The sequence below is a fragment of the Dama dama genome, chromosome 4, assembly GCF_033118175.1.
Source record: "Dama dama isolate Ldn47 chromosome 4, ASM3311817v1, whole genome shotgun sequence".
Taxonomy (NCBI): domain Eukaryota; kingdom Metazoa; phylum Chordata; class Mammalia; order Artiodactyla; family Cervidae; genus Dama; species Dama dama.
In genome coordinates, this window is record NC_083684.1 from 15885543 (window position 1) to 15912311 (window position 26769).

At 42.3% G+C, this 26769-nt stretch overlaps 1 protein-coding gene across 1 annotated transcript in view; it reads left to right on the plus strand.

Moving 5' to 3' along the window:
• The window catches only part of CDH13 (cadherin 13), a 992246-nt gene that overhangs the window by 631410 nt on the left and 334067 nt on the right, over nucleotides 1-26769 (plus strand). The window contains exon 6 of the mRNA XM_061138277.1: nucleotides 14932-15076. Within this exon, the coding sequence (XP_060994260.1) occupies nucleotides 14932-15076 (145 nt within the window). The remainder of the gene's footprint in view (nucleotides 1-14931; nucleotides 15077-26769) is intronic.

Genomic DNA, 26769 nt, shown 5'->3' on the forward strand with positions numbered 1-26769 from the left:
ATTGAGATAATCATATGGTTTTTATCTTTCAATTTGTTAATGTGGTGTATTACATTGATTGATTTGCAGATATTAAAGAATCCTTGCATTCCTGGGATAAAGCCCACTTGGTCATGGTGTATGATTTTTTTAATATGTTGTTGGATTCTGTTTGCTAGAATTTTGTTAAGGATTTTTGCATCTATGTTCATCAGTGATATTGGCCTGTAGTTTTCTTTTTTTGTGGCATCTTTGTCTGGTTTTGGAATTAGGGTGATGGTGGCCTCATAGAATGAGTTTGGAAGCTTACCTTCTTCTGCAATTTTCTGGAAGAGTTTGAGTAAGATAGGTGTTAGCTCTTCTCTAAATTTTTGGTAGAATTCAGCTGTGAAGCCATCTGGTCCTGGGCTTTTGTTTGCTGGAAGATTTTTGATTACAGTTTCAATTTCCTTGCTTGTGATGGGTCTGTTAAGATCTTCTATTTCTTCCTGGTTCAGTTTTGGAAAGTTATACTTTTCTAAGAATTGGTCCATTTCATCCAAGTTGTCCATTTTATTGGCATAGAGCTGCTGGTAGTAGTCTCTTATGATCCTTTGTATTTCAGTGTTGTCTGTTGTGATCTCTCCATTTTCATTTCTAATTTTGTTAATTTGGTTCTTCTCTCTTTGTTTCTTAATGAGTCTTGCTAATGGTTTGTCAATTTTGTTTATTTTTTCAAAAAACCAGCTTTTAGCTTTGTTGATTTTTGCTATGGTCTCTTTAGTTTCTTTTGCATTTATTTCTGCCCTGATTTTTGAGATTTCTTTCCTTCTGCTAACCCTGGGGTTCTTCATTTCTTCCTTCTCTAATTGCTTTAGGTGTAGAGTTAGGTTATTTATTTGGCTTTTTTTTTTGTTTGTTTCTTGATGTAAGCCTGTAATGCTATGAACCTTCGCCTTAGCACTGCTTTTACAGTGTCCCATAGGTTTTGGGTTGTTGTGTTTTCATTTTCATTCATTTCTATACATATTTTGATTTCTTCTTTTATTTCTTCTATGATTTGTTAGTTATTCAGAAGCGTGTTATTTAGCCTCCATATGTTTGAAGTTTTAACAATTTTTTTCCTGTAATTGAGATCTAGTCTTACTGCACTGTGGTCAGAAAAGATGACTGGAATGATTTCAATTTTTTTGAATTTTCCAAGACCAGATTTATGGCCCAGGATGTGATCTATTCTGCAGAAGGTTCCGTGTGCACTTGAGAAAAAGGTGAAGTTGATTGTTTTGGGGTGAAATGTCCTATAGATATCAATTAGGTCTAGCTGGTCCATTGTGTCATTTAAGGTTTGTGTTTCCTTGTTAATTTTCTGTTTAGTTGATCTATCCATAGTTGTGAGTGGGGTATTAAAGTCTCCCACTATTATTGTGTTACTATTAATTCCTCTTTCATACTCGTTAGTGTTTGCCGTACATATTGCGTTGCTCCTATGTTGGGTGCATATATATTTATAATTGTTATATCTTCTTCTTCCATTGATCCTTTGATCATTATGTAGTGTCCTCCTTTGTCTCTTTTCACATCCTTTATTTGAAAGTCTATTTTATCTGATATGAGTATTGCGACTCCTGCTTTCTTTTGGTCTCCGTTTGCGTGAAATATTTTTTTCCAGCCCTTCACTTTTAGTCTGTATGTGTCTCTTGCTTTGAGGTCGGTCTCTTGTAGACAACATATATAGGGGTCTTGTTTTTGTATCCATTCAGCCAATCTTTGTCTTTTGGTTGGGGCATTCAACCCATTTACATTTAGGGTAATTATTGATAGGTGTGGTCCCGTTGCCATTTACTTTGTTGTTTTGGGTTCACATTTATACAACCTTTCTGCATTTCCTGTCTAGAGAAGATCCTTTAGCATTTGTTGAAGAGCTGGTTTGGTGGTGCTGAATTCTTTCAGCTTTTGCTTATCTGTAAAGCTTTTGAATTCTCCTTCGTATCTGAATGAGATCCTTGCTGGATACAGTAATCTAGGTTGTAGGTTATTCTCTTTTATTACTTTCAGTACGTCCTGCCATTCCCTTCTGGCCTGGAGGGTTTCTATTGATAGATCAGCTGTTATCCTTATGGGAATCCCTTTGTGTGTTATTTGTTGTTTTTCCCTTGCTGCTTTTAATATTTGTTCTTTGTGTTTGATCTTTGTTAATTTGATTAATATGTGTCTTGGGGTGTTTCGCCTTGGGTTTATCCTGTTTTGGACTCTCTGGGTTTCTTGGACTTGGGTGGCTATTTCCTTCCCCATTTTAGGGAAGTTTTCAGCTATTATCTCCTCGAGTATTTTCTCATGGCCTTTCTTTTTGTCTTCTTCTTCTGGAACTCCTATGATTCAAATGTTGGGGCATTTCACAGTGTCCCAGAGGTCCCTGAGGTTGTCCTCATTTCTTTTGATCCTTTTTTCTTTTTTCCTCTCTGCTTCATTTATTTCCACCATTTTATCTTCTACCTCACTTATCCTATCTTCTGCCTCCGTTATTCTACTCTTGGTTCCCTCCAAAGTGTTTTTGATCTCATTCATTGCATTATTCATTTTTAATTGACTCTTTTTTATTTCTTCTAGGTCCTTATTAAACATTTCTTGTATCTTTTCAATCTTTGTTTCCAGGCTATTTATCTGTAACTCCATTTTGTTTTCAAGATTTTGGATCATTTTTATTATCATTATTCTAAATTCTTTTTCAGGTAGATTCCCTATCTCCTCCTCTTTTGTTTGACTTGGTGGGCATTTTTCATGTTCCTTTACCTGTTGGGTATTTCTTTGCCTTTTCATCTTGTTTAGATTGCTGTATCTGGAGTGGGCTTTCTGTATTCTGGAGGTCTGTGGTTCCTTTTTATTGTGGAGGATTAACCCAGTGGGTGGGGTTAGACAATTGGCTTGTCAAGGTTTCCTGGTTAGGGAAGCTTGCGTCAGTGTTCTGGTGCGTGGAACTTGATTTCTTCTCTTTGGAGAGCAATGGAGTGCCCAGTAATGAGTTTTAAGATGGGTCTATGTGTTAGGTGTGACCTTGGGCAGCCTGTATGTTGATGTTCAGGGCTATGTTCCTGCGTTGCTGGAGAATTTGCGTGGTATGTCTTGCTCTAAAACTTATTGGCTCTTGGGTGGTGGTTGGTTTCAGTGTAGGTATGAAGGCTTTTGGACAGTCACTTATTACTTAAAGTTCCATGTAGTCAGGAGTTTTCTGGTGTTCTCAGGTTTGGGGCTTAAGTCTCCTGCCTCTGGATTTCAGTTTTATTCTTCCTGTAGTCTCAGGACTTCTCCAACTATACAGCCCTGATAAGAAAACTTCTAGGTTAATGGCTAAAAGATTCTCCCCCGTTAGGGACACCCAGAGAGGTTCACAGAGTTACATGAAGAAGAGGAGAGGGAGGAGGGAGATAGAGATGAGCAGGAGGAGAAAAAGGGGGACTCAAGAGGAGAGAGACAGATCTACGCAGCTGTCTGTTCCCAGAGTGTTCTCCGTAGCCCAGTCACCTACAAAGATTCACAGAATTGGATTGGGAAGAGAAGGGGAAAGGAGGAAATAGAGGTGTTCTGAGGTAGAAAACAGAGAGTCAAGATTGGGAGAGAATAATCTTCGGTTTAAAAATAGGGCTTCTCTTCTTTTTTTTTTTTCTTTTGTAAGGTTATAGTGTATTGAAAATGAAAATTAAGGAGTAGTAGAGGAGTACTAGAGGACTTTAAAAGAAAAAAGAGAAAAAGAAAAATAGAAAATAGAAGAGAAAAAGGAAAGAAAAAAAAGAAGAAAAAAGAAAAAGAAAAAAAAAAAAGAAAGAAAAAGAAGTTTTTTTTCCCCTAATTAAAAAAATCATAAAAATCTATGGAAATGAAAGTTAAGGAGTGATGGAGTAATAGGGGATTTTAAAGGAAAATAAAAGAGAAAAAATAAAAAAAGAGAAAAAAGTAAAATTATATCTAGGAATTTCTCTGGAGCTGTTGCGGTCAGTGTGGGTTCGGCTCAGTTTCAGATAGCTCCTCGTTCCAGCTTACACTTCTCGATATCTACAGGCGCCTTCCGGTGTAGTCGGTGTTTTCTAGAGGGAATTTAATCTGTTGCACCAGTCCCTTCTGAAGCGGTTCCCTTTGTTTATTTGGCTTCTGTTTGCCGGTCTCTTCAGAGCCTCATTTCCGCCCTGACACAGGCGGGCGAAGGTGGGCTCTTATTCAGGTAGCTAGTTCCGTCGCTCCGCGGGGAGGGGCTGGCACTGCAGGGAGGGACTGGCGCTGCGGGGAGGGGCTGGCGCCGCGGGGACGGGCTGGAGCTTCCGGGAGGGGCTGACGCTGCTTTCTCCGTCTGCGCTGCTCAGGCTCCCGGCTGTTCTATATGGAGCGCGCCCCACGCTGCGTGAGGTTCAAGCCCTCGGGTGTTCCACAAAAGCGCGGAACAAAAAGCTCCGCCAGCTCTCTGTGCCTTCCCCGTCAGAGCGGTCCAGGCAGCCAGGGGCTTGGTGGGCGCACTCTCCCCAGGTGTGGCGCGCCCCCTCCCTTCCGCGAACCCAGTCTCAGTTTCCGCTGGCGCCAGTCGGGTGCGCGCGCGCGCCTTCTGCCCTCCGCGTCCCCAGCCCCAGTCCCCGCCCGCGCCGGTCGGGTGCCTGCGCCCTGTGTCTCGCCGCGACCTTCCCCTCCCCCCTGCCTCCTGCCTCCGGCGGGGCTGGGCCGGTCCGCAGCCTGCGAGCTCCTCTGTGGACCCTCTCGGTCTCTTTGTTCTGCTAACGGCCGGCAGTGTGTTCGGGCTGGTTAATTTACTCTCTCTCTCAGTCTCCCACAGTTCATGTTGGCAACTCACAAAAGCTCCCTCCGATTGTCCTCAGGGCACTCAGGCCCGGACCCTACCCCAAGCAATGCCGCCTAAGACTTCCTGGGACGGATCTCGGTCCTTAGCTCTTTTGTCTCACTTTTTATCTTTCATATTTTGTCCTACCTCCTTTCGAAGACAATGGGCTGCTTTTCTGGGCGCCTGATGACCTCAGCTAGCGATCAGAAGTTGTTTTGCGAAGTTTGCTCTGCGTTCAGTTATTCTTTTGATGAATTTGTAGGGGAGAAAGTGGTCTCCCCTTCCTACTCCTCCGCCATCTTGGCTCCTGGCCCTCATTTTAAAGTTATAATGTTTATTGCCTTTTTGTTTCCTTGCTTTGCTAATTGTTGTTTTTATCTATTGATTTTTAACCATCTCTTTGTATATTCAGGATAGTAGGCATCTTTTATATGATGCAAACATTTTCTGAGTTTGTTTATTGTATTTTAGTCATATAAAAAACTTCACATTTAAGTAGTTTAATCTCTTAGTAATTCACATAATAACTTATGCCTCTAATGCCGACTTAGAAAGAACTTGCCTACTCTATTATATAAATATTCAAATATTTTAAAAGGACTTTTTTCTTCTAATTCTTTAATCTATCTGGATTTATTAGGCAATAATTTAAATTTTATGTATCAACCTTAATTTTGAAGAACATAATGTTTTACAAAACACATTTTAATACTTATTTAACTAAGTGACTTTAGATCTATAAACTTAAATAAAAAAAGAAAGAAAGAAAAGCATTTCATTGCATTCTCTTCCTCTGAATTTCACTTTAGGAAGGGAGAAAGGCAAGTGAAAATAAAATCCCCTGTAATATTCTCCTACGGCTTTGTTTTCAAATGTATTATATTTCTCATCTTTGCACAAAAATCCCCTTAACCCTTGTACATATCCTTAATGGACCTGGCATAATTCCAGCATCCATGATTTATATAAATTCTACTTGAACCAATTAAAATTTTCAGCCTCTGCCCCCCTCTTGGGGTAGAGGATATTCACTGGGACTTTACCCAAGCTGCTTAAGTAAAATTATTTTGAATATCTGCATGGATTTCTTTCACATAATTAAAGTTACTTCAAAAGTTAAATAGAAAAATGCCCTCAAAGTCCAGCATGGTTATGAGCATACATACGTAAGCAAAAAAAAAAAAAAAGTGTTTTCATTGTGTTGGTGGAAATCATACTTTAAAAGTAAAATTTCACATCAACAAAGGAAATATTATGTCTCTAAGCTAAGCAAGCTTTACAAAGAACATTTGATAATAATATCAAGACCTTTAATTAATAATCTAACAAGTGGGAAACTTTTATCACCCCTTTGATTGTTTTTTTGAGGGAGCTGTAAACACTGCATCCAGTCTGTCGAGGCGGGGATCACACACAGAGCACTGTAGATGAAGGGAGAAGAATGTTACAAAAGACTGAAAATATCTTTTCCCTGGGAGCTCTTCAGGAGCTGGTCCATAATGAGATTCAACTTCACTAAATGAATAAAGCTAAGAAAAATAACTTGAATATGCAAATGATTGTTGTCAAAGAAAAATCTAAATTACTGTAACAGGAAAGCAACTTTTCAGGGTAATGGCTGACACAGGAGAACTGAATTGAGGGTACTGCACCCACATTTGCGAAAGTCTAAAGAGAGGTCTGTGGAGTAAATGAATGCCCACGCCACCAAACCTTATCTGCTGTGACAAAGCTTTGTTTAGAATTTCATATTTATGTGCTACACACACTTGCTTATCTTTTTGTTCCTTTAACAAAAAGGAAGATGACATTCTGAACGTCATTTGTTACATGTGCCAACTTAGATACAGAGAACTGAAGTTTCTTAATAAGATAGGCTCACTGTGTCACTCAGTTAACCTGGGACAGTCTTGGTTTGCACCTTTCATTGTGGCTTAATTGTTCTTAACTGTTCTGCTTTGGTTCTTAAAGGTGTTCCAGTTTCAATAATTAGTAATATGACCACAGTATCAATTTTCTATTGCTGCTGTAATAAGTTACCATAAATGTAGTGTCTCAAAATGACATAAATCTGGCATCATGTACATCTGTAGGTTTAGAGTCCAGCATGGAACTCACAGGGTTGAAACTCATGCCAGCAGGCCTGCATCCACTCCGGGAGGCTGTAGAGCAGGGGCCTTGGCGTCTCCAGTTTCTGGTTACTGCTCACTCTCCTTGGCTTTTGGGGTCTTCTTCCATCTTCAAAGCCAGCAGTGGCTGGTCAAGTACCTTTTCGAGTCAAATCACCCAGAACTTTTTCTCCTCCTGTCTTAAGGACCCTCATAATCACATTGAACCCACCCGAATAATTCATACTGATATCTCTGTTTTAAGGTGAGCTGATCAGCAACCTTAATTCCATTTGCAACCTTAATTCCCCTTTACCAAGTAACCTTACATATCCACAGGTTCCAGAATTAGGACATAATATTCTTTGGGAGAGTCATTATTCTGCCAACAGGTAGCAGAGGTAAAACCTGAAGGCAGGCTTTCTGATTCAAAGTCTAGTGTAATTTCAGTGATCAGTGAGGATGTCTATGGTGGAAAAGACTTTCAGTCTTTGTGAGATGTTGATAGGTAGTGAGGATGTAAGAATTGCAAATAAAAACTCAAGAAAAAATACCTATCAATTCTTTCTTTACTCAAGGCACTTAATTTTGGAGATCATCTGGTATAAATAAACTCATAGAGGCCTACTTATACAAAATTTCTGTATGCTTCTTTATCTCCATGAAATTTTTATGGAACTTTTTTTAAAGTTGTGGACATCCCTGAGGTTCTCAAGACATAGGTTCAGCTGCCTTCCAGGAGTATTATGTCAAGTTTAGACTCTATCATGGAACCTGGTACTTATTTCACAGCACCTTCATAGTCATTGAGTCCCATCTTTTCTTTATCCCTGTCCTCTGTTGAGGCAAGTCCAAGCATCATATTTTTCACATGTGTTTCAAGGTTTTGTGTAAGTTTCTATGTCTATGACAACTTAATATGTCTAATATTTGCTAGGCCTAACAAATTAGACATATTGTTATATCTAATATTTGTATACCCCTAATTGCATGCAGCAAGCTTCTAGTTATCATTTTACATTTCTAGCATTATAACCATTCTCATTATAAAAGATGGTGTCTGGAATGAAAGGAACAAGGCCCATCTTTTGGACTTATAAACTGGTCCAAGTAGAAGCTCCTAAACAAGTATTTCAAAGTAGCATCCATATCAGAAAATGTTTTAATGTCCCAAAGAGGTCACTTGGAGGGCACGTACTCATTAGGGTAGGAGATGTCATGTTTGTGTCCAAAAGAGAAACTGAGTCACATTATGTTAGAGTCATAGATCCTAAATTTTCATTTCCTGTGATATAAAAACATTGGTTAAAAAGCGTGTGAACACAGATTCCACTGATAACCAGAAGTTGAATAATACCATCTCAAATAAGTAACTCACTACATCATATATGTCTTACTTCATTTGAATATTTAGCACAAAGCAGAATTATCAGAGTTCAAAAAGGTCACTGAAGTGTTTTCTAAATCATTTTACTTCAAAATAACTCATGAGTCCATAGACTGTGTGTCAGACACTTTGTTTCTTATCCTATTGATCCAAGTTTGACATCTGTTACTGGGGTCATTTCATAGAAAAATTACTATGTTTTAAGAGCGAGTGTCTTCATTTAGGCATTCACCCAAAAAACCTTGTAGCATTTGTTTTTCATCAGTTCATCCCTTTGGATTAGATCACAGCATCAAATTTTCCCTTGATAAATTGTGTCTTTCATAAACAGAACTGAGAGGATATGCCAAATGAAAGACAAGATGTTAATAGTTTGTTGTGACACCAAAGGCCAGTGTGCTTGTATGTGCTTTGTAATTTGGCTTATTATATTCATGTTGTGTTGTTGTTTTAAGGAATTCTTTTCTATGTGTGTGCATAGCCCATCTCCATTATTACAGCACGTTAACTGGCTTAAAGAGTCATCAGTTTACAGGTTGTGACTTGATAGTTCCCACCTCTGGTGGAGATACCCCCACAATATGGAAGGGGAATAGAGAACCTAGGAAGTGGGGTTCACAGGAACAGTGGCCAGGGGGACCCTATGCACTTCCACTAGAGCTATTCTAGCAGCACAGCTTCCATTTTGGCTCCTGTGGTTTTTCTTCGCCTCCTCCCCATTTTAGAGGTCAAGGCCTCTCTGCCCCTACACACAAGACTCACTGACCTGGTGTTCACCTCTCATGGCTCCTAAAGTGGAAACGATTAGTTCACGTCCATGCGGTACCTTCATATCTCCAATCTTGGATAAAGTAATTTTGCCTTAAACAGAGTTAAGAGTGACTTACATTTCATTCACCTCCCCATTTCATTCACCTTGGTCATTTGAGAGCTACATTTATGAGAGATACAAGGCTTCTCTTTTCTTTTCTTTTCCAAAAGTCTTTGACATTCCGGAACGGAGCATGTTGTATCTAGGTCAATGCTATGATATTCCCCAACCTGTCACTTGTGGCAGGGTGTCACATTATATGCAAAGGTTCATAGTGTGTTTTAATGTGTTTTTTCATGGGTGCTAGGAAAAATTTAAAATAACTTCACCATACCCCTAAATTCATGGATAATTTTGCTGTGGATAAGGCATCAGTGAAACATAACAATCAACCTTCAGCAAAACTATTAAGTGAATAACACAGTAAAGAGAATAAAACAAAAGTGTAAGGGAAGTTCATGAAAGAGCGTTTAGCAGACAAGGGTGTAGTGGGGGAAAGCACAAATTTTCAAGTCAGATCCAAGTGTGGAGTCAACTGGATCACAAACTAGCTTTCAGATTAGGTACTTAAATTTCTCTGAGTTTTGCTGCAATGAGTATTTCTCCAGGATGTTTTGATCCAAGTGAGACAATGCATAGAAAGCCCAGACATATATTGGACACCAAGTAAATGTTAGTTCCCTTCTTTCAGAAGGAAAGTAATCAAAATGTGATGTACCTGGGTGTTGTTTACCCAGGTTTACTGTGGTTCTTGTTTATGAATTAAGACCGCACAGAGTCTTTTTAATGGCTGAGTAATATTCCATGGTGTATATGTACCACAGCTTCCTTATCCATTCATCTGCTGATGGGCATCTAGGTTGCTTCCATGTCCTGGCTATTATAAACAGTGCTGCGATGAACATTGGGGTGCACGTGTCTCTTTCAGATCTGGTTTCCTCAGGGTGGAGAGGGAGGTGGGAGGGGGGATCGGGATTGGGAATACATGTAAATCCATGGCTGATTCATATCAATGTATGACAAAACCCACTGGAAAAAAAAAATAATAATAATAAAAATAAAAAGTAATAAAAAAAAAAAAACTGTTAAATTTTAACAATAAAAAAAAAAAAAAAAAAGACCGCACAGAGTCAACTTGTCTTGGTCCATGAAACCTGGGACCAGCTGTCACCTCCTGTGCCAGGGATGGAAAGACAGGATAGATGGCCAAAGTTGGGGCCAAAACACTGGGCTCCAGTCTCTTAAAGAGCTGTTGACTCTTCCGGAGAGGACTTTATGCCTTCAGTGTTGAATCGAGTACCTGCCCTGTGCTGAGCACTGACTCTCAACCTTGGGGTTTACTATAGGGCCTGAACACCTACCTCACCTCTGTCTTGATGGGGCCGGGGAGGCAGACATTAGTCAAATTGTCACATAAATAAATAAGCAATTACACGTTATGGAAAGCATTATAAAGGCAGGGTACCAGTGCCATGGGAGCATGAACCAGGGACACCCGGGGAGACTGAATCGGTAATGAAGGATCTTCTCTGCCAGTGACATCTGAGCTGAGATCTGAGGGACAGATGGGGGCTGACCAGGATGGCCGATGGGATGTCCATGCTTACTAGGAGGGCTGCACAAGAAGATACCTGTGTTGGAAAGGAACGGAATAAGTTGGAAGAACTGAGAAAAGACTGGTATACCTGGATAATGAGGAATGAAGGAGATCTCTTGTGATGTGAAATGAATTTGGAGAATTAGGCTAGGCCAGATTATAAAAGACTCTTCACAGTAAAAGAATGTGCTTTTATCTTATGAGGGATGAGAAGAGACTGAAAGGTATCCATTCTGGGGTGACGTTAATAAATTAAAATTTTGAAAAGACACAGTGAACACCTATATTGGTCAGCCTTCTCCAGAGACACAGAGGCAGTAGGAGCCTGCGATAAGGAACTGACTCACACCGTTATGGAGGCTGAGAAAGCCCACAATCTGCTGTCTGCTGGCTGGAGCCCCAGGGAAGCTGGTGGTGTGATCCAGTCCAAGTCCAAAGGCCTGAGCACCAGGGAGGCCGATGATATAGATTCCAGTCCAGGTCCAGAAGCCTGAGAAGCGTGACCCCTGATGGCAGCAGAGGATGGAGGTCCCCAGTCTGCAGTCAGGCAGGAGGACGAAGGGTGAATCCCACCCTCCTCTGCCTCTTTCAATGCAGGCCCTCAGGGGATTAGATGGTGCCCACATATGCTAGGGAGAGTGGACTTACTTCCCTGAGTCCACAGACTCCAGTGTTAATCTCATCCAGACACACCCAGAAATTATGTTTAATCTGAGCACTCCATGGCAGTCAAGTCAGCACATCAAAGTAACCTCTTAGGTGCAGGCCAGTCATCAGGTGCCTATTGCAGAGGCCCAGGAAAGAAGTGATAGAACCTACTCTCTGGAGGTGATGATGAGTTTGGAGAGAAGAAGGTGGATTTAAGAGAGATCCAGGAAGTAGAGCAAGCAGTATAGACAGGACTTGTTGATGGTGTGGCTGAGGACAGGGGAGGACAGGGCTGAGGACAGGGGAGGACAGGGCTGAGGACAGGGGAGGACGGAGCTGAGGTCAGGGGAGGACAGGACTGAGGACAGGGGAGGACAGGACTGAGGACAGGGGAGGACAGGACTGAGGACGGGGGAGGACAGGGCTGGGGACAGGGGAGGACGGGGCTGAGGACAGGGGAGGACAGGACTGAGGATGGGAGGACGGGGCTGAGGACAGGGGAGGACAGGACTGAGGATGGGAGGACGGAGCTGAGGACAGGGGAGGATGGGGCTGAGGACAGGGCTGAGGACAGGGGAGGACAGGACTAAGGATAGGGGAGGACAGGGCTGAGGATGGGGAACGACAGGGCTGAAGATGGGGAACGACAGGGCTGAGGACAGTCTTCAATGGATTTCTGTTAAATTAACTAAAATTAATAAATGCATCCTAGGAGCACTTTGTTCTCTTTCAATTCTGTTCTAGAGGCTTTGATTTCTAGCATTATTGTTTTCAATACAAAATTCAGGAGTCAAACTCTGGGTAGTATTGTAACACAACGTACTGCCACGTTGATACCTTTGGTTTTGTAAGATTCAGCTCAACACTTGGCATTCATCCTGATCAGTTATATCTAGTTAGTATCCGTCTGTCTTTCCATTATGTTGAGATGAAATCTAGAGTCTGCCCCTCCCAGTGTGGCATACTTGCATATTTGGCAAAAATGTGAATTCTATTCCTTTTACTTGTGGTTTATGACACTAGACAAGTCTTGTAGGCTGTGGGGGCTTAGGATTCAAATCCAAGTTATCTGGTGTCTTTAGAGACAGGTTTTTGGTTGAAATAAAATCAAGTCCTCGGCTATTTTGGGAAGACAAAAGGCCAGACCTTCATTATTGGAAGAAATTGTTCCCAAAGCTTGATTTTTATTTCCTTTGTTTAGCAGTATTCTCACAGTAGCTTTAAAAATTGGCATAAAAAGTTCACTCTCTGTAAGATCTTCTTTGTGTGCAGATGTTAAAAGACTCTGTCTACTTAATTTCTTCTTAGCTATGGTGAAAGTGAAAGTGAAGTCGCTCAGTCGTGTCTGACTCTTTGCAACCCCATGGACTGTAGCCTACCAGGCTCCTCCATCCATGGAATTTTCTAGGCAAGAGTACTGGAGTGGGTTGCCATTTCCTTCTCCAGGGGATCTTCCCAACCTAGGGATCGAACCCGGGTCTCCCGCACTGCAGGCAGACGCTTTATCGTCTGAGCCACCAGGGAATCCTTGTGCTTTACTTTGTCTGTCCCAGAAATCAAAGTGTGTGTGTGTGTGTGTGTGTGTGTGTGTGTGTGTGTGTGTGTGAATTTACTAGTGAAAAGATGAGACAGTCTTAATGAAAAAAACTCCTCTACTCAAACATGCCTGGTTCCATGCCCGTGTACTGTTTTCACATTCTGTCCATGTGTGTACATCACACATGGGCTGTTGTTGCTGCTCAGTCATAGGTCGCGTCTAACTCTGTGCCCCGTTATCTGCAGCACACGCCTCGTGGACATGCTGCTCTGTGTTCTCATACAGCGTTCAAGCTGATCCACAAGGCTGAATAGTGATTTTATCTAATGGCTATATTTTAGTGTCTTACTACATAAATAGTCATTTAATTCATCCCTTTCAGCTGGATGCTTAGTGGACACCAGTGTTATCTCATTATTAGAAACAACACTCCAATGAATATTCCCATGTACGTAAGGGCAGCGTGTTTCAAACACTAACAGGAAAGGTATCCAGACGGAATAAAGAGTGTGTGTCCTTCGTAGATTTGATGAATTTTGGCTTCCCAGGGGGTTCAGTGGTAAAGAATCCACCTGCCAATGCAGGAGACATGCCTTTGATCCCTAGGTCGGGAAGATCCCTTGGAGAAGGAAATGGCAACCCACTCCAATGTTCTTGCCTGGGAAATCCCATGGACAGAGGCGCCATGGAGTCACAAAGAGTTGGGCATGACTGAAAATGCACACACATGCCATGTTGTTGATACTTTCCAAAGGGTGAAATCAATTTACAACATATTCAGGTAAGGTATAACAAATGTGTTTCTCTTTTCTTTCCCTAATGTAGGCTAGTTTTGACAACGGTGTTGATAATAACAACAGTAACAACAATAGTAGCAGCTAATATTCTTGAGATGAGCTATGTGACAGGCATTACATTAAGTGATCTGCAAGCATTGTTTGTAATGGTTAAAAATGTAAATCTGCAAACTGACTTCACAAGGCCAACTCCAAACTCTACCGACCTGTTGTCTAACTGGCTCTGTTCCCTCCTTACAAATGGTTCATAGGGGCACTGTGAACCTCAAGTGAATTAACGTGATAGAGAACCTCAATAAGCCCTGGGTAATTCTGGTTACTATTATTCCTAATAATGATTATTTTATAAACCCATTTTACAGACAGTAAAACTAAGAGGTCAACTATGTGGGTCGAGGTCACATAACTAGTGAGAGATTGTGCTGAGATTCTAATTGCAGAGACCATTTCCCAAGGATTACGACTGCAGACATCTTTTTCTGATACAACTATTCAACCAGTTCCCAAGAGGGGAACAACACTGATATCTAAGAAGTGTGACTGTTGCCCCTGAGTTAAATCAAGGCAGATTCAGGTCTAGAAATGAGAGCATTGGGACCCCATGTTTCACTGGAAAAGCCAAGATGTAATTCCTTGTTTCCAAGCAACAAAGCAGCTGGTCTTTCGATGCTGTTTCCTTCGTCCTTGGGATCTGAAGGCAGGGAACTGTGAAATGCCCCCTAGACTGTAAAGGCCTCGTGAGCAGGAGTCCTGAGGTCCTGCTTAGGACCCCCATGAGCTCCTTCCTTGCCTCAGGAAGGTTCTCTACAAATTTTTACTGACCTGAATTTCCCCTAAATACCACCATAAACACTTCCAGTTATTTCTTAATATACTCTGTTCATAACTGCTTAGTCAATTATTTTTATTAGCATAACATTCCTTTTAAGCATAATGATGTTGGAAAAACAGAAACAATGTAAGCGCATTTCCTCAGCTGTGGTTGATTGCTGGTGTTTTCCTTCTTTTTTTTTTTTGTGGACTTCCTTTGCAGATTTGATGAATTAATTGTAAATTTCCCAAGGGGAACTAGCATGAACTGATCTTTGTCTTTTATTCTGTAATGTTTAGTTTCTATTCTAGTCCTGGTGACTATCCATTGAGCCCAAAGTTTGAATATTGCCAAGGGCTCATAAAATTGCTGACATAACCTACTTTCTCCGGAGAACCCAACTTCAATTTTCCTAATGAATGAATGCCTTCTTTCTCCCCCAATCTCTGCTCCAATAGCTATTTGTGGAGACTGTAGATGTCAACGGCAGGACTCTTGAGGGGCCGGTCCCTCTGGAAGTCATCGTGATTGATCAGAATGACAACAGACCCATCTTCCGGGAAGGCCCCTACATTGGCCACGTCATGGAGGGGTCACCTACAGGTATGTTAAGTCGGCTCACGGTTCACATAAAGGCTTGGGAGGTGGCCTACTGTGATCTCTGGGGATTCTGGAGACTGTTTAATCGCCACCATTCTGACTTACTGTTAGTGTGCGTCAACACTGATGTATTATTTCCCTGGACAGAAGCACGCCCTAGAAAACTGCAACTCAGAACATGACTGGGGTGCTGCAAGCTGTGTAAATGTCTTCCCTTGTGTGCAAAGGTGACCTTTAAGGGTGACCAACATCTCAGTCTCCGACGTACGGTTGATACTGGACACCATGTAAATATCTAGCTCCCCTTGTGAGGGCCCAAGGCTGAGCTTGGTGTACAGCAGGGAAATTAAGGACCTTACTGCAGCTCCTCAATTAATATTTCTCTTCATAACTGCCTTTTAATAAGAACTGTTTGGGGGAAATGTGTAGGCCATTTCCCCCCCTTTCCTTAGAAGACGTGGATGGAGAAAACTTTTGTCCTTGTTCAAAGGGTCAAAGGCAAGACATTTTATTTCCCTCTCTGTAAATACATGTTTCTACTCTATGGAAATCATTCAAGGTTACTACAGAAGTCCTGTCATCTTTTCCCTGGTTTTAACCTTTCTATCGGTTAAAGTTTTAGAATTGAGAGCTCCCTTTTTGGCCCATAGATACTAATTAAAGCATTCTGTGGCCAGCAGCAGAAGTAGTCACTCCTTAGCATAATGCTTTCGAAAGTGAAGAGCAGTAGAAAAATCCCTATTCTAAAGGTAGATTTTAATTTTAAGCTTTCACATACATTGAGTGAAAACAATTGTCTGGATTATGCCCAAACACTTGTAACAAAGGAGTCACTCCTCAGGCCAATAGGACTTGGACCTCAGGGGCTGCTCGGCTGGTTCTTTTTTTCTTTGCTGAAAGGATGGAATGTATCAATAACATGTAGATACCGGAGGCTCTGGAAGCATTGTCATGGCAACCATCTAGCCTACCAGGTGACTAATTGTATGCAAGGAGCCTAAAACCTCCCTTCAGCCTTCAGGAACTAGGCCTCCTGCCCTTAGTCAGATAGAACCCCTGGGGCAGGAGCAGCCCTCTCCTGGGATTTGAAGGCATTCTGTAAAACTGGGTGGGCACTGGTGGCAGCAGCCTGGAGAGACAGACAGCAGGCTGGTGAAGGTGGGTCAGATCACCTCAGGACAGACCTTCTCTTCAGCATCGCTTTTGATGGAGAGATGACTTCCAAGGAGACACACCCTGGAATTTGGGTTGGAAGTTTACAGAAATCTTAAGCTGATTTGCAGAATGAGTTAGAAGAACTGATGGGGAAAGCTATTCAAGGAACTGGAGTTTGAGCAGAGCAGAAAAATGATTCCCAGTTCCCATGTGTGGTACCCGGGCCCTGTTTGTGAGTGACTGGAATTCGAGATGGGCCCAAGAAGTGTTCTAAATGTAAATGACAGTGGTTACATCCCAGGCGGCTGTGAGGCGGCTGTGAGGCGGCTGTGAGCTTGTACATGTCTTTGTATATTATATGCGTATGTGATTAGACGATGTCCAATTTTTCTCCCACTGCGCCCTTCTTTAAAGTTTCAGAAAGAGTTTCAAATTTTATTGCTTTTATATACATGTCGTATTTTCAGAGAAAAATGGAATCCTTTATGCGCATTGAATTTCTTAAAACACAAAGCAGTTCGGTTAGCGTCAACATATACCCAGCAAAACATAAACCACCTTAAACTTCTATTTATGATTGGTATTATCCTATAAAAATACATAAAGACTTGAATATCTGTATGGAATAGTTTCTTCCAGTTATGCAGAATGTGGCCTGATTCATAGTTTTCTTTTTCTGCACCCTCTGGGTTTGATTATAAAACAGGAATTGAAATATGGAGTCAGTCAAATTTGAGGTCAAAAATGTGACAATGTTGTGTAAAAGTTTCAGCAGAAAAAACGCTTATATTACTTTGCACCCTGTGAGAGAGCTCAAGCAGATGGTACCTGATGTCTGTGAGGACAGTGGAAATCTGGGGAAGAAGGTGGAGCCTGTTTTCCAGTCCCCTCCCAGCCTCAGCTACTTGTAAGTCCTAACAATCTGTGACAGGCTGGAGAAATGATCACCTCTTCTGTTTCTGCAATGTCCTGCTCATTTGTGGCTCATAAAATCCTATGCACTGTAGACACTGTATTGCATCCATTTCACAGAGAGGAATCCCAACCTCAGGAGTTCATTGACCTTGCCCAGTTCACATAAATGACAGGTGGGTACACTGTTCACAACTCAACCCGCAGTATCAACCTTCAAATCATGTGCTCTTCCAACTGACCCACAAACTTCCCTGTGCAAATAGCCATTGAATGATTATCACATTTAGGGGAGCACTGCTGTGTGCCGAGAGCTTTCTCTAACTGTGTCATTTCCTCCACTCTGCCCTGAGGTGTGGGTACCACTCACCCCATCATACAGATGAGAAGGCTGAATCTCAGAGAGATCTGGGAACTTGAACCAGCTAAGGCTGGTGGATGACCTAGAATCAGTGTCTGTGTCTGGCCTCAAGCCACAGGCTCTTTCCCAGGCACTGGATTGTACGTGGCCACCTTCTCTCACATGGACTCTGCAGGCCCAGCTAAAGGGAATTATTTGTGTAATCTGTCAGATGAACTGAGTTAACTCCTGACAGAAAATAACCAGCTTTTCTGATCGAAGAGCCAGGCACCCTGAGTCACTTTTCATTTAATGTGAGCTGTTGCTCAGTTTCTAGGGTTAAACAATGTTAAGCATGGGGGGCCCTTGTCATCACTCACATCACTTTCTTCTACATCCACATAACCAGAGCCAGCTTCATGGGGTGGGACCTGCACAGCCTCACAGAGCCCCAGGCTCCAAAGGGCTCCACACTTGGTTTAATGATCTGTTGTCGCCATCTTAAAATTCTTAATAATTGTTCAACAAGGGACCTGGCAACTTCATTTTGCACTGAAAGTGAAAGTGAAAAAGAAAGTCACTCAGTCATGACCCCATGGACTATACAGTCCATGGAATTTCCCAGGCCAGAATACTGGAGTGGGTAGCCTATCCCTTCTCCAGAAGATCTTCCTGACCCAGGAATCGAACCCAGGTCTCCCATATTGAAGGTGGATTCTTTACCAACTGAGCCACCAGGGAAGGTGCATTTTGTGTAGCTGGTCCTGCACATAGCACTGTGGCCTGGAGCTGGGACTGATGCTCTGCTCAACTCCTTAACAAGGTGAGACTGCGAGCAGGTTACCAAACCTTCTAGAAGCCTCAGTCACCTTGTCTGTATTAACAGGTAGGGTGGGTATAGAATAGTACCTAACCTAGAAAGCTCTATGCGATGATTAACGTAGGCTGTGTGCTTCACTCAGTGCTTGGAAATGTTTAAGAAATGCCAGTGTATTGTTAATGCTGCAATTATTCTTACTATTCTGGTGGCCTACCCTTTAGGGAAAGTAAGGCAAAAAGACCTGCAGTTTGTGTGAAGGAACATCCATCTCCCAACCAACCAAGCATCATTTTCATGTTGTAGTGTACCCAGATGCCATCAGCACCAATCCATCACCAAACAAGGTCACCCATATTTATCTCTATGTGCAGACAGGAGGCCATTTCTAGCTGCTCAGCATAAACTCCAGGGTATTGTTTTAGGGATTCATTACTAGATGAAGGAAGATCAACAGAAAATAACAGCCTTTGAACTTTGTAGATTACATACCATCCCTTTTGTGGAGCCTCAAGGCATCGATTTATGGGACCCGAACTCAAGCCCTGGCTGCTCCTCGGAGCCAACAAGAACTCCATGTGAGTCTGATGTTCTGTGAGTGCCCAATGCCAGGACCTCACAAGTGTGAGGGGGGTGGGTAGGTAGAGGCCGAGACCCTTGAAGTTCCTGGAGGACACACACAAGGGCCCCACAGTGCCTCCTGTCACCAGCTCCCCCATGTTTTGTCACCACTGGGCCTCTGGGCACCATTGAGAAGGGCTATCCATGAGGACTGGTGTTCGGGGCTTCCTCCAAAAAAACCCTGAGGTGAGGACTGAGGGCAGGTGGTCTACCTGACAGGTACAGGATCATGAGTGGGGAGCACTGCAGGAAAGAGAAGCTGGCCAACTTGAGGCACCACATTAAGTCAGTTACCAGGGTAGGCACTTCTGAGCTTGATCCCCTGGGGAGGGAGGACTCCAGGAAATGACATAAAACACATACACTGGAGTTACTCCAGCTCCGGATCCAGTGAGCTATGCTATCCATCATCCGTGCTCTCCCCAGGGGGACTTCGGTTCCCAGACACTTCTGCTCAGCTGGGACCACACCCTGGGTTCTAGCAGCCCAGCAGCCCTCCAACAAGATCCAGAAGCTAGCTGTTGGGTTGGCCTCAGCTGTGCTCTTCCTCCATGCTATTGGCTGCCCTGATGTTAGCAGGGGCAGCTGGGAGAAGGGCACCCACCACCTAGACAGGAGAGGCAGCTTTGAGAGCCATCAGGGGAGGGAGGTAATGGGGAGAATATCTTAGTCACCACACTGTGTGACTGAGAAAGATGAGTGCAACACTGACCTTTCTTCAGAGAGAGGACAGGACCACAGGACCTAGAGGTGCATGTTCTGAGTCTTGAGAGATACCTGTTGCTTACCTGCATGCTCACCCTTCTTGAGACTGTTGAACAGAGGCAGAGATTAGTGGCTAAATCTTCATCTTCTAACTTCTGAGAGCCCAAGGACCATGCCCTCTCTTGCTCCCTTTATTTTTTTTCACCCAGTATTTTTATTAAGCATCTACTCTGTGCCAGCATCTTGCTAGACGCTGCACATTTCCTCCTGACAGCCAGGCGGGGAGACAGCAACAAATAAATCAGAATTGCAGTTGGTAGGAGAGGCAGTGCAGCCATAGGGACCACTCATCCCAGGAGGGTGGGAAGCCGGCCTCCCTTGAAGAGGTGATGTGAGGAGATTGGGGGCGGGAGGAGAGTTGTCTCTTATTTTACCTCTGGCATCCACCTGAGCTTCTGTTCTTCTAGTCTCAGGTACTTTAATGTTTAAATAAGTTCTATCATGGCAGACAGAGGGAACCAGCCAATCAAATGACCTTTGGGACCAAAAAAGGATTGTCTCAGGAGCTCAACTTTGCTCTGCAGTTGGTATTTTCTAAAACAGCTTGGACTCAATACAGATGACTTTGATATTTGAGAGTTGGTATTTGAGACCTCACTCAGCATGCACCCTCAGCTTGTTGGTGGTAAAGTCCCTTTTCTGGTCACCTGTTTACTTGTTGCCATAACTGCATGTGGCTTCTGGTTCACCAGCTGTCCAGTTTTCCTCTGCTGATGTTTAGACTCTCACATCAAAGGTTCTTCCATTCTCAACAATCCCAGCCAGTCCCATACGCTTCATATTGGGCACAGGGCTATTTTTTTTCTTAAGTAAATTTCCTTGAAAAATAAAACACTTCCACTTTCCCCTCAGCTTTACTAAAGAGAAAAAGTGCAGGTGCACTCCAGTCTCAGCATTCGGAGCAAACCACAGTTGCCATCCAGGAGCCTGGTCCTAGGGCTCTCCCTGGGCCCCTCCACACACAGGGACGCACACACGCAGCACATCCCACAGAAACGGAGCTCTCTGTGCTCATCTGTGTCTCTCGTTCTTCACTCTGCACGGTCCTGTGGACAATTTTGTAAGTCAGTAAATATCAAGTTGCATCACTGTTTTAAACAGCTAATGCTTAGATCTACCATTATCTAGTTAGCCAATCCCATATTGACTTAAGTTGTTTTCACCTTTCCCTATTTGCAATCAATTCTGCAAGGGAGGACACATCTTTTCCTACTTGTGTGACAGTTTCTTTTGGGTAAATTCATATAAGTGGAATTGATAGGATAAATGATATGCTTATTACATTTTCATGTATATTGAGGTGACACTTTTAATCAGAGTATTATATAGGTATCTCGGCTAAACTCATGTAGGAAGATAATAACAGTCTTGCCTTTCACGGATGAGCATACTGCTGGACCTTTATTTGCATTTCTGGATTATACCCAATATCTCTAAGTCTTGTGGTCATTTCACTAGCTATATCTGTAGACTGTGAACTGTCCTGCACTAAACTTCTCCCCAGATTGCATGGTTGAGGAAGAGGACTGAAATTGTTGATTCTGACTCCTCTCCTGGAGTCATCATCAGAGTCTTAGCTGAGATAAGTTGCCCAAGGAACCCATTAACAGGCCACAGTGCCATTCAGATTGAATTATGATATAAATCACTCCAGTGCAGATGACCATAAAACAAAATTTATGAAAGAGTTGCATAAGCTAATCAGAGACATCTTCCCAAAGGGAAAATTCCAGAATAAGATGTATCAAAACTGTTGAGTTACCTGGACCTTGCTACTACTCAAGAAGCTGAATGTCTGCCAACTTGCTCCTAATCACATCTGGGGTCCCCATGTGGTGTCTACAGAGGCTGTAAACCAAGTCAGTCAACAGCCTTGTCGTAGGCATGTTTTTCCCTCCTTTGTACCCCAGCCCCTCTCTGATGGAGACACCATTGCTGCTCGTCCACTGGTGCCTTGGAGATACTGTGGGGCTCGGTGAGACATGGAGGATGCCTGGAGCCCTGTATTCTGTTAAGAGGGTATCCAACCAGTGAAGCTATGTGCTGCATCTTTAATGTGGGGGTCTTTGAAAACAGTTCTTCCCATTTTTATTCGTAGCCCTCGCTTCACCTGAATTCTTATATGAGTCCTTGGGGCTAGAGACCAATTCAAGAAATAGACACCATGTTGTTTTTATATCACTCTTCTCTCTAACCATGAAGTCTTGGTTCCTCACTTGTCTGTCTCCCCTCTGCCCATCACCCACCCTTATTCTCATTCATGCCAGATCTTCTAGGCACTGAGGGTAACCCACTGAACTGGACGGATTGGCTCCTGTGCTCACGGAAGTTACTCCCTCATAAAAACAAACCCTTGATAGCCCCCGCCCCACCTGTTTGCTTGGTGTATTTTAGGCTCAGGCTGGGAGTCATCCTTCCCCATTTGGGAGAGAGAAGAATCTGTGACATCAACTATCAAAAATCAAATAAAAATTAACTAACTCAACCAAAACAGCATAATAGGTTAAAGTAAAGGGAAGGTAAAGAGGCATTGATAGCTTCAGAATCTTAGTGGTCATTCTGCATTTTGAAAGAATAACTCTAATGTGGGTTTCCAGTTAAAATGAAAATCAGATGAGCAGCTACAAAATAAAAAAGAAAACTTCTAAGTTGTTATGGCAGCAAGCATGGTGGACTCTAGCACCATTGAAATCCATCCCTGATGCCCGAGGATCCACTCTGAGTAGTCCAGGAATTCTTAGTGCTACCTTAATACAACAGGGTGGCAGACCCACCACAGCACCAAACAGTTATAATTTCAGGGAAATTCTTATTTTAAATCAATTCCTGATGACACTTCATTCAGCAAAATCATTCAAAGACTATTTATTGGTCAGCATCTGTGAACCAGATAGTGTTCTAAGTTTTGGAGATGCAGTAGTGGCCATGGCCAGTTAGCTCTCTACTCTGAAGACATTTGCTTTTCACTGGGAGGAGAAAGATAATTAATGATGAATGGAATAAGCAAGATAACTTAAGTCCTTTGGATAAAATAGAACCAGGTGATGTGATAGAATGACAACGAGGTCAAGGAAGGCCTCTCTAAAGATGTGACATTTATTTTTTTTTGTTGTTTGTTTTTTTTTTGTTTTATTTATTTATTTATTTTTTATTATTATTATTTTTTTGTCATACATTGATATGAATCAGCCATAGATTTACACATATTCCCCATCCCGATCCCCCCTCTCACCTCCCTCTCCACCCGATTCCTCTGGGTCTTCCCAGTGCACCAGGCCCGAGCACTTGTCTCATGCATCCCACCTGGGCTGGTGATCTGTTTCACCATAGGTAGTATACATGCTGTTCTTTTGAAATATCCCACCCTCACATTCTCCCACAGAGTTCAAAAGTCTGTTCTGTATTTCTGTGCCTCTTTTTCTGTTTTGCATATAGGGTTATCGTTACCATCTTTCTAAATTCCATATATATGTGTTAGTATGCTGTAATGTTCTTTATCTTTCTGGCTTACTTCACTCTGTATAAGGGGCTCCAGTTTCATCCATCTCATTAGGACTGGTTCAAATGAATTCGTTTTAACGGCTGAGTAATATTCCATGGTGTATATGTACCACAGCTTCCTTATCCATTCATCTGCTGATGGGCATCTAGGTTGCTTCCATGTCCTGGCTATTATAAACAGTGCTGTGATGAACATTGGGGTGCACGTGTCTCTTTCAGATCTGGTTTCCTCAGTGTGTATGCCCAGAAGTGGGATTGTTGGGTCATATGGCAGTTCTATTTCCAGTTTTTTAAGAAATCTCCACACTGTTTTCCATAGCGGCTGTACTAGTTTGCATTCCCACCAACAGTGTAAGAGGGTTCCCTTTTCTCCACACCCTCTCCAGCATTTATTGCTTGTAGACTTTTGGATAGCAGCCATCCTGACTGGCGTGTGTGGTTTTACCTCATTGTGGTTTTGATTTGCATTTCTCTAATAATGAGTGATGTTGAGCATCTTTTCATGTGTTTGTTAGCCATCTGTATGTCTTCTTTGGAGAAATGTCTGTTTAGTTCTTTGGCCCATTTTTTGATTGGGTCATTTATTTTTCTGGAATTGAGCTACAGGAGTTGCTTGTATATTTTTGAGATTAATCCTTTGTCTGTTGCTTCATTTGCTATTATTTTCTCCCAATCTGAGGGCTGTCTTTTCACCTTACTTATAGTTTCCTTTGTAGTGCAAAAGCTTTTAAGTTTCATTAGGTCCCATTTGTCTAGTTTTGCTTTTATTTCCAAAATTCTGGGAGGTGGGTCATAGAGGATCTTGCTGTGATTTATGTCGGAGAGTGTTTTGCCTATGTTCTCCTCTAGGAGTTTTATAGTTTCTGGTCTTACATTTAGATCTTTAATCCATTTTGAGTTTATTTTTGTGTATGGTGTTAGAAAGTGTTCTAGTTTCATTCTTTTACAAGTGGTTGACCAGTTTTCCCAGCACCACTTGTTAAAGAGGTTGTCTTTTTTCCATTGTACATCCTTGCCTCCTTTGTCAAAGATAACACTGGAGGAATCAACCTGCCTGACTTCAGACTCTACTACAAAGCCACAGTCATCAAGACAGTATGGTACTGGCACAAAGACAGAAATATAGATCAATGGAACAGAATAGAAAGCCCAGAGATAAATCCACGGACCTATGGACACCTTATCTTTGACAAAGATGTGACATTTAAGCTGAGACCAGTGTGAATGCAAGAGCTGCAGTGTCTAGAGACCAAGCAAGGACCTTCCAGGTGGAGGGATCAGAAAGTGCAAAGGTCTGAGGTAGGAAAGAAGAGGGTGGGACACAGGGGGGCCATGGTGGTGGGAGAATGTGAGCACAAAGAAGGGCACCAGGTAAGGTCCAGGGGAAAGGCCAGCAGGAGTCAGCAAACTGTGGGCCACAGGCCAAATCTGTCCCACTGACTGTTTCTTTTTAAGTTAATAAAGTTTTATTGAAATACAACCATGTCCATTTATCCAAGCTTTGACAAAGGCTGTTTTCACATGATGTTCTTAGAACTGGGTAGGTAGTTGGAACAGAGACTGAATGTCCCACAAAGCCAAAAATATATACCACCTAAATATATTTTTTTAATTTGTAATTTTTTTTAAGTTTAAACATATATTTATGTATCTCCTGAGGGTGAAAGAGGAGAGTGAAAAAGTTGGCTTAAAACTCAACATTCAAAAAACTAAGATTATGGCATGTGGTTCCATCACTTCAGGGCAAATAGAAGGGGAAAAAGTGAAGGCAGTGACAGATTTTATTTTCTTGGGCTTCAAAATCACTGTGGATAGTGACTGCAGGCGTGAAATTAAAAGACACTTGCTCCTTGGAAGAAACGCCAAGACAAACCTAGACAGCCTGTTGAAAAGCAGAGACATCACCTTGCCCACAAAGGTCCGTATAGCCAAAGCTATAGTTTTTCTAGTAGTCATGTACAGATGTGAAAGTTGGACCATAAAGAAGGCTAAGCACAGAAGAACCGATGCTTTCAATCTGTGGTGCTGGAGAAGACTCTTGAGAGTCCCTTGGACTGTAAGGAGATCAAACCAGTTAATCCAAAAGGAAATCAACCCTGAATATTCATTGGAAGGATTGATGCTAAAGCTGAATCTCCAATACTTTGGCCACCTGATGAAAAGAGACGAGTCACTGGAAAAAACCTTGATGGTGGGAAAGATTGAGGGCAGGAGGAGAAGGGGGCAGCAGAGGATGAAATGGTTGGATGGCATCACCGACTCGATGGACATGGGTTTGAGCAAAGTCCAGGAGGTGGTGAAAGACAGGGAAGCCTGGCATGTTACAACCCATGGAGTTGAAAAGAGTCAGACACGAATTAGCAACTGGACAACAATGACAACCTACTTAAGTATGTATATATAAGCTACCTAAATATATATTTAAAATATATTAAACATGTTAAATATTTTAAATATTTAAACTGTATTAAATATGTACATTCTTTAATGTAAATTGACCATTTACAGAAAAAAGTTTGCAGATCCCTGAGTTAGAGTTCTGTAAGATTTCATTTTGAATTTAATAGGAAGCCTTTGGGTGGTTTTGAGCAGAAAAGTGGTAAAATCTGATTTTACTGTTAATAGATGACCTGTGCTACTCAGTGGAGAACAGAAGTAGGGACATGCTGGCATTCCAGGCACTAGAGGACCATGGCCTGGGCCGGGGTAGTAACAGTGGAGGTGACAAGAAGAGGTCACATAAGATTTTTGTGATGAGCTCAGGATGAATGGGAGAACACTAAATATTGACTCATTTTATGGTGCATGACTATTGTAACCAATGCCATCTATTTGGAATTATGGTAATGCCATAAACTACAGATTCTTTACCAACTGAGCTATCAGGGAAGAATAGATTTATAAATTTTCCTCAAGTATGAACTGGATTTTACCTTTGGTTTTCTCTCTATGGCTTAAGCTTAAACCCAGGGGATCACATTGTCTTTTCATCTTCAACTGTCAGCATTCAGCAGAGTTCCAGGCACGTGGTAGCCCCTCAATAAATTCCATTCAATGAACAAATGGCCCCAAACGGCAGAAAGCGTGAATCACAATAAACTTCCCTTTTTATTGGATTTTTAAATAAATGTTACCTTTGTTAGTAATCTATTCCTCTTTGAACAAGTATCTCAAGAATGTGTTCACTGCCAGATCCTCTGGTGTTCAGTAAGGATGGGGTCAGGAAGGGAAGGATGCGTGAAGCAGACACGGACCCTGAGTCAGAGGAGTGAGTGTGCAGAGGAGGAAGGAAGGCGGACGATACACACATCCTGAGTCCCCATTATTGCTGCACAGGGAAGGCGGGGGCCAGGAGCGTTTCACCAGGACCAGGGGAGGGAAACAGTGCCAGCCCTTCAGACAGAAGCCGTGATAACCACCTGTATAATGTCTCCAGGACCAGGTGCTGGTTTAGGGTCTATGCTATCTCTTAATAGAATCTTTGCAATTCTTTTAGAATCTAGGAAACAAGCTCATGGACATTGTTTACTTCCCCAAAGTCACACAGTTGGTGAGTGATAAAGCTGGGTTTCAATTCTGCCTAAC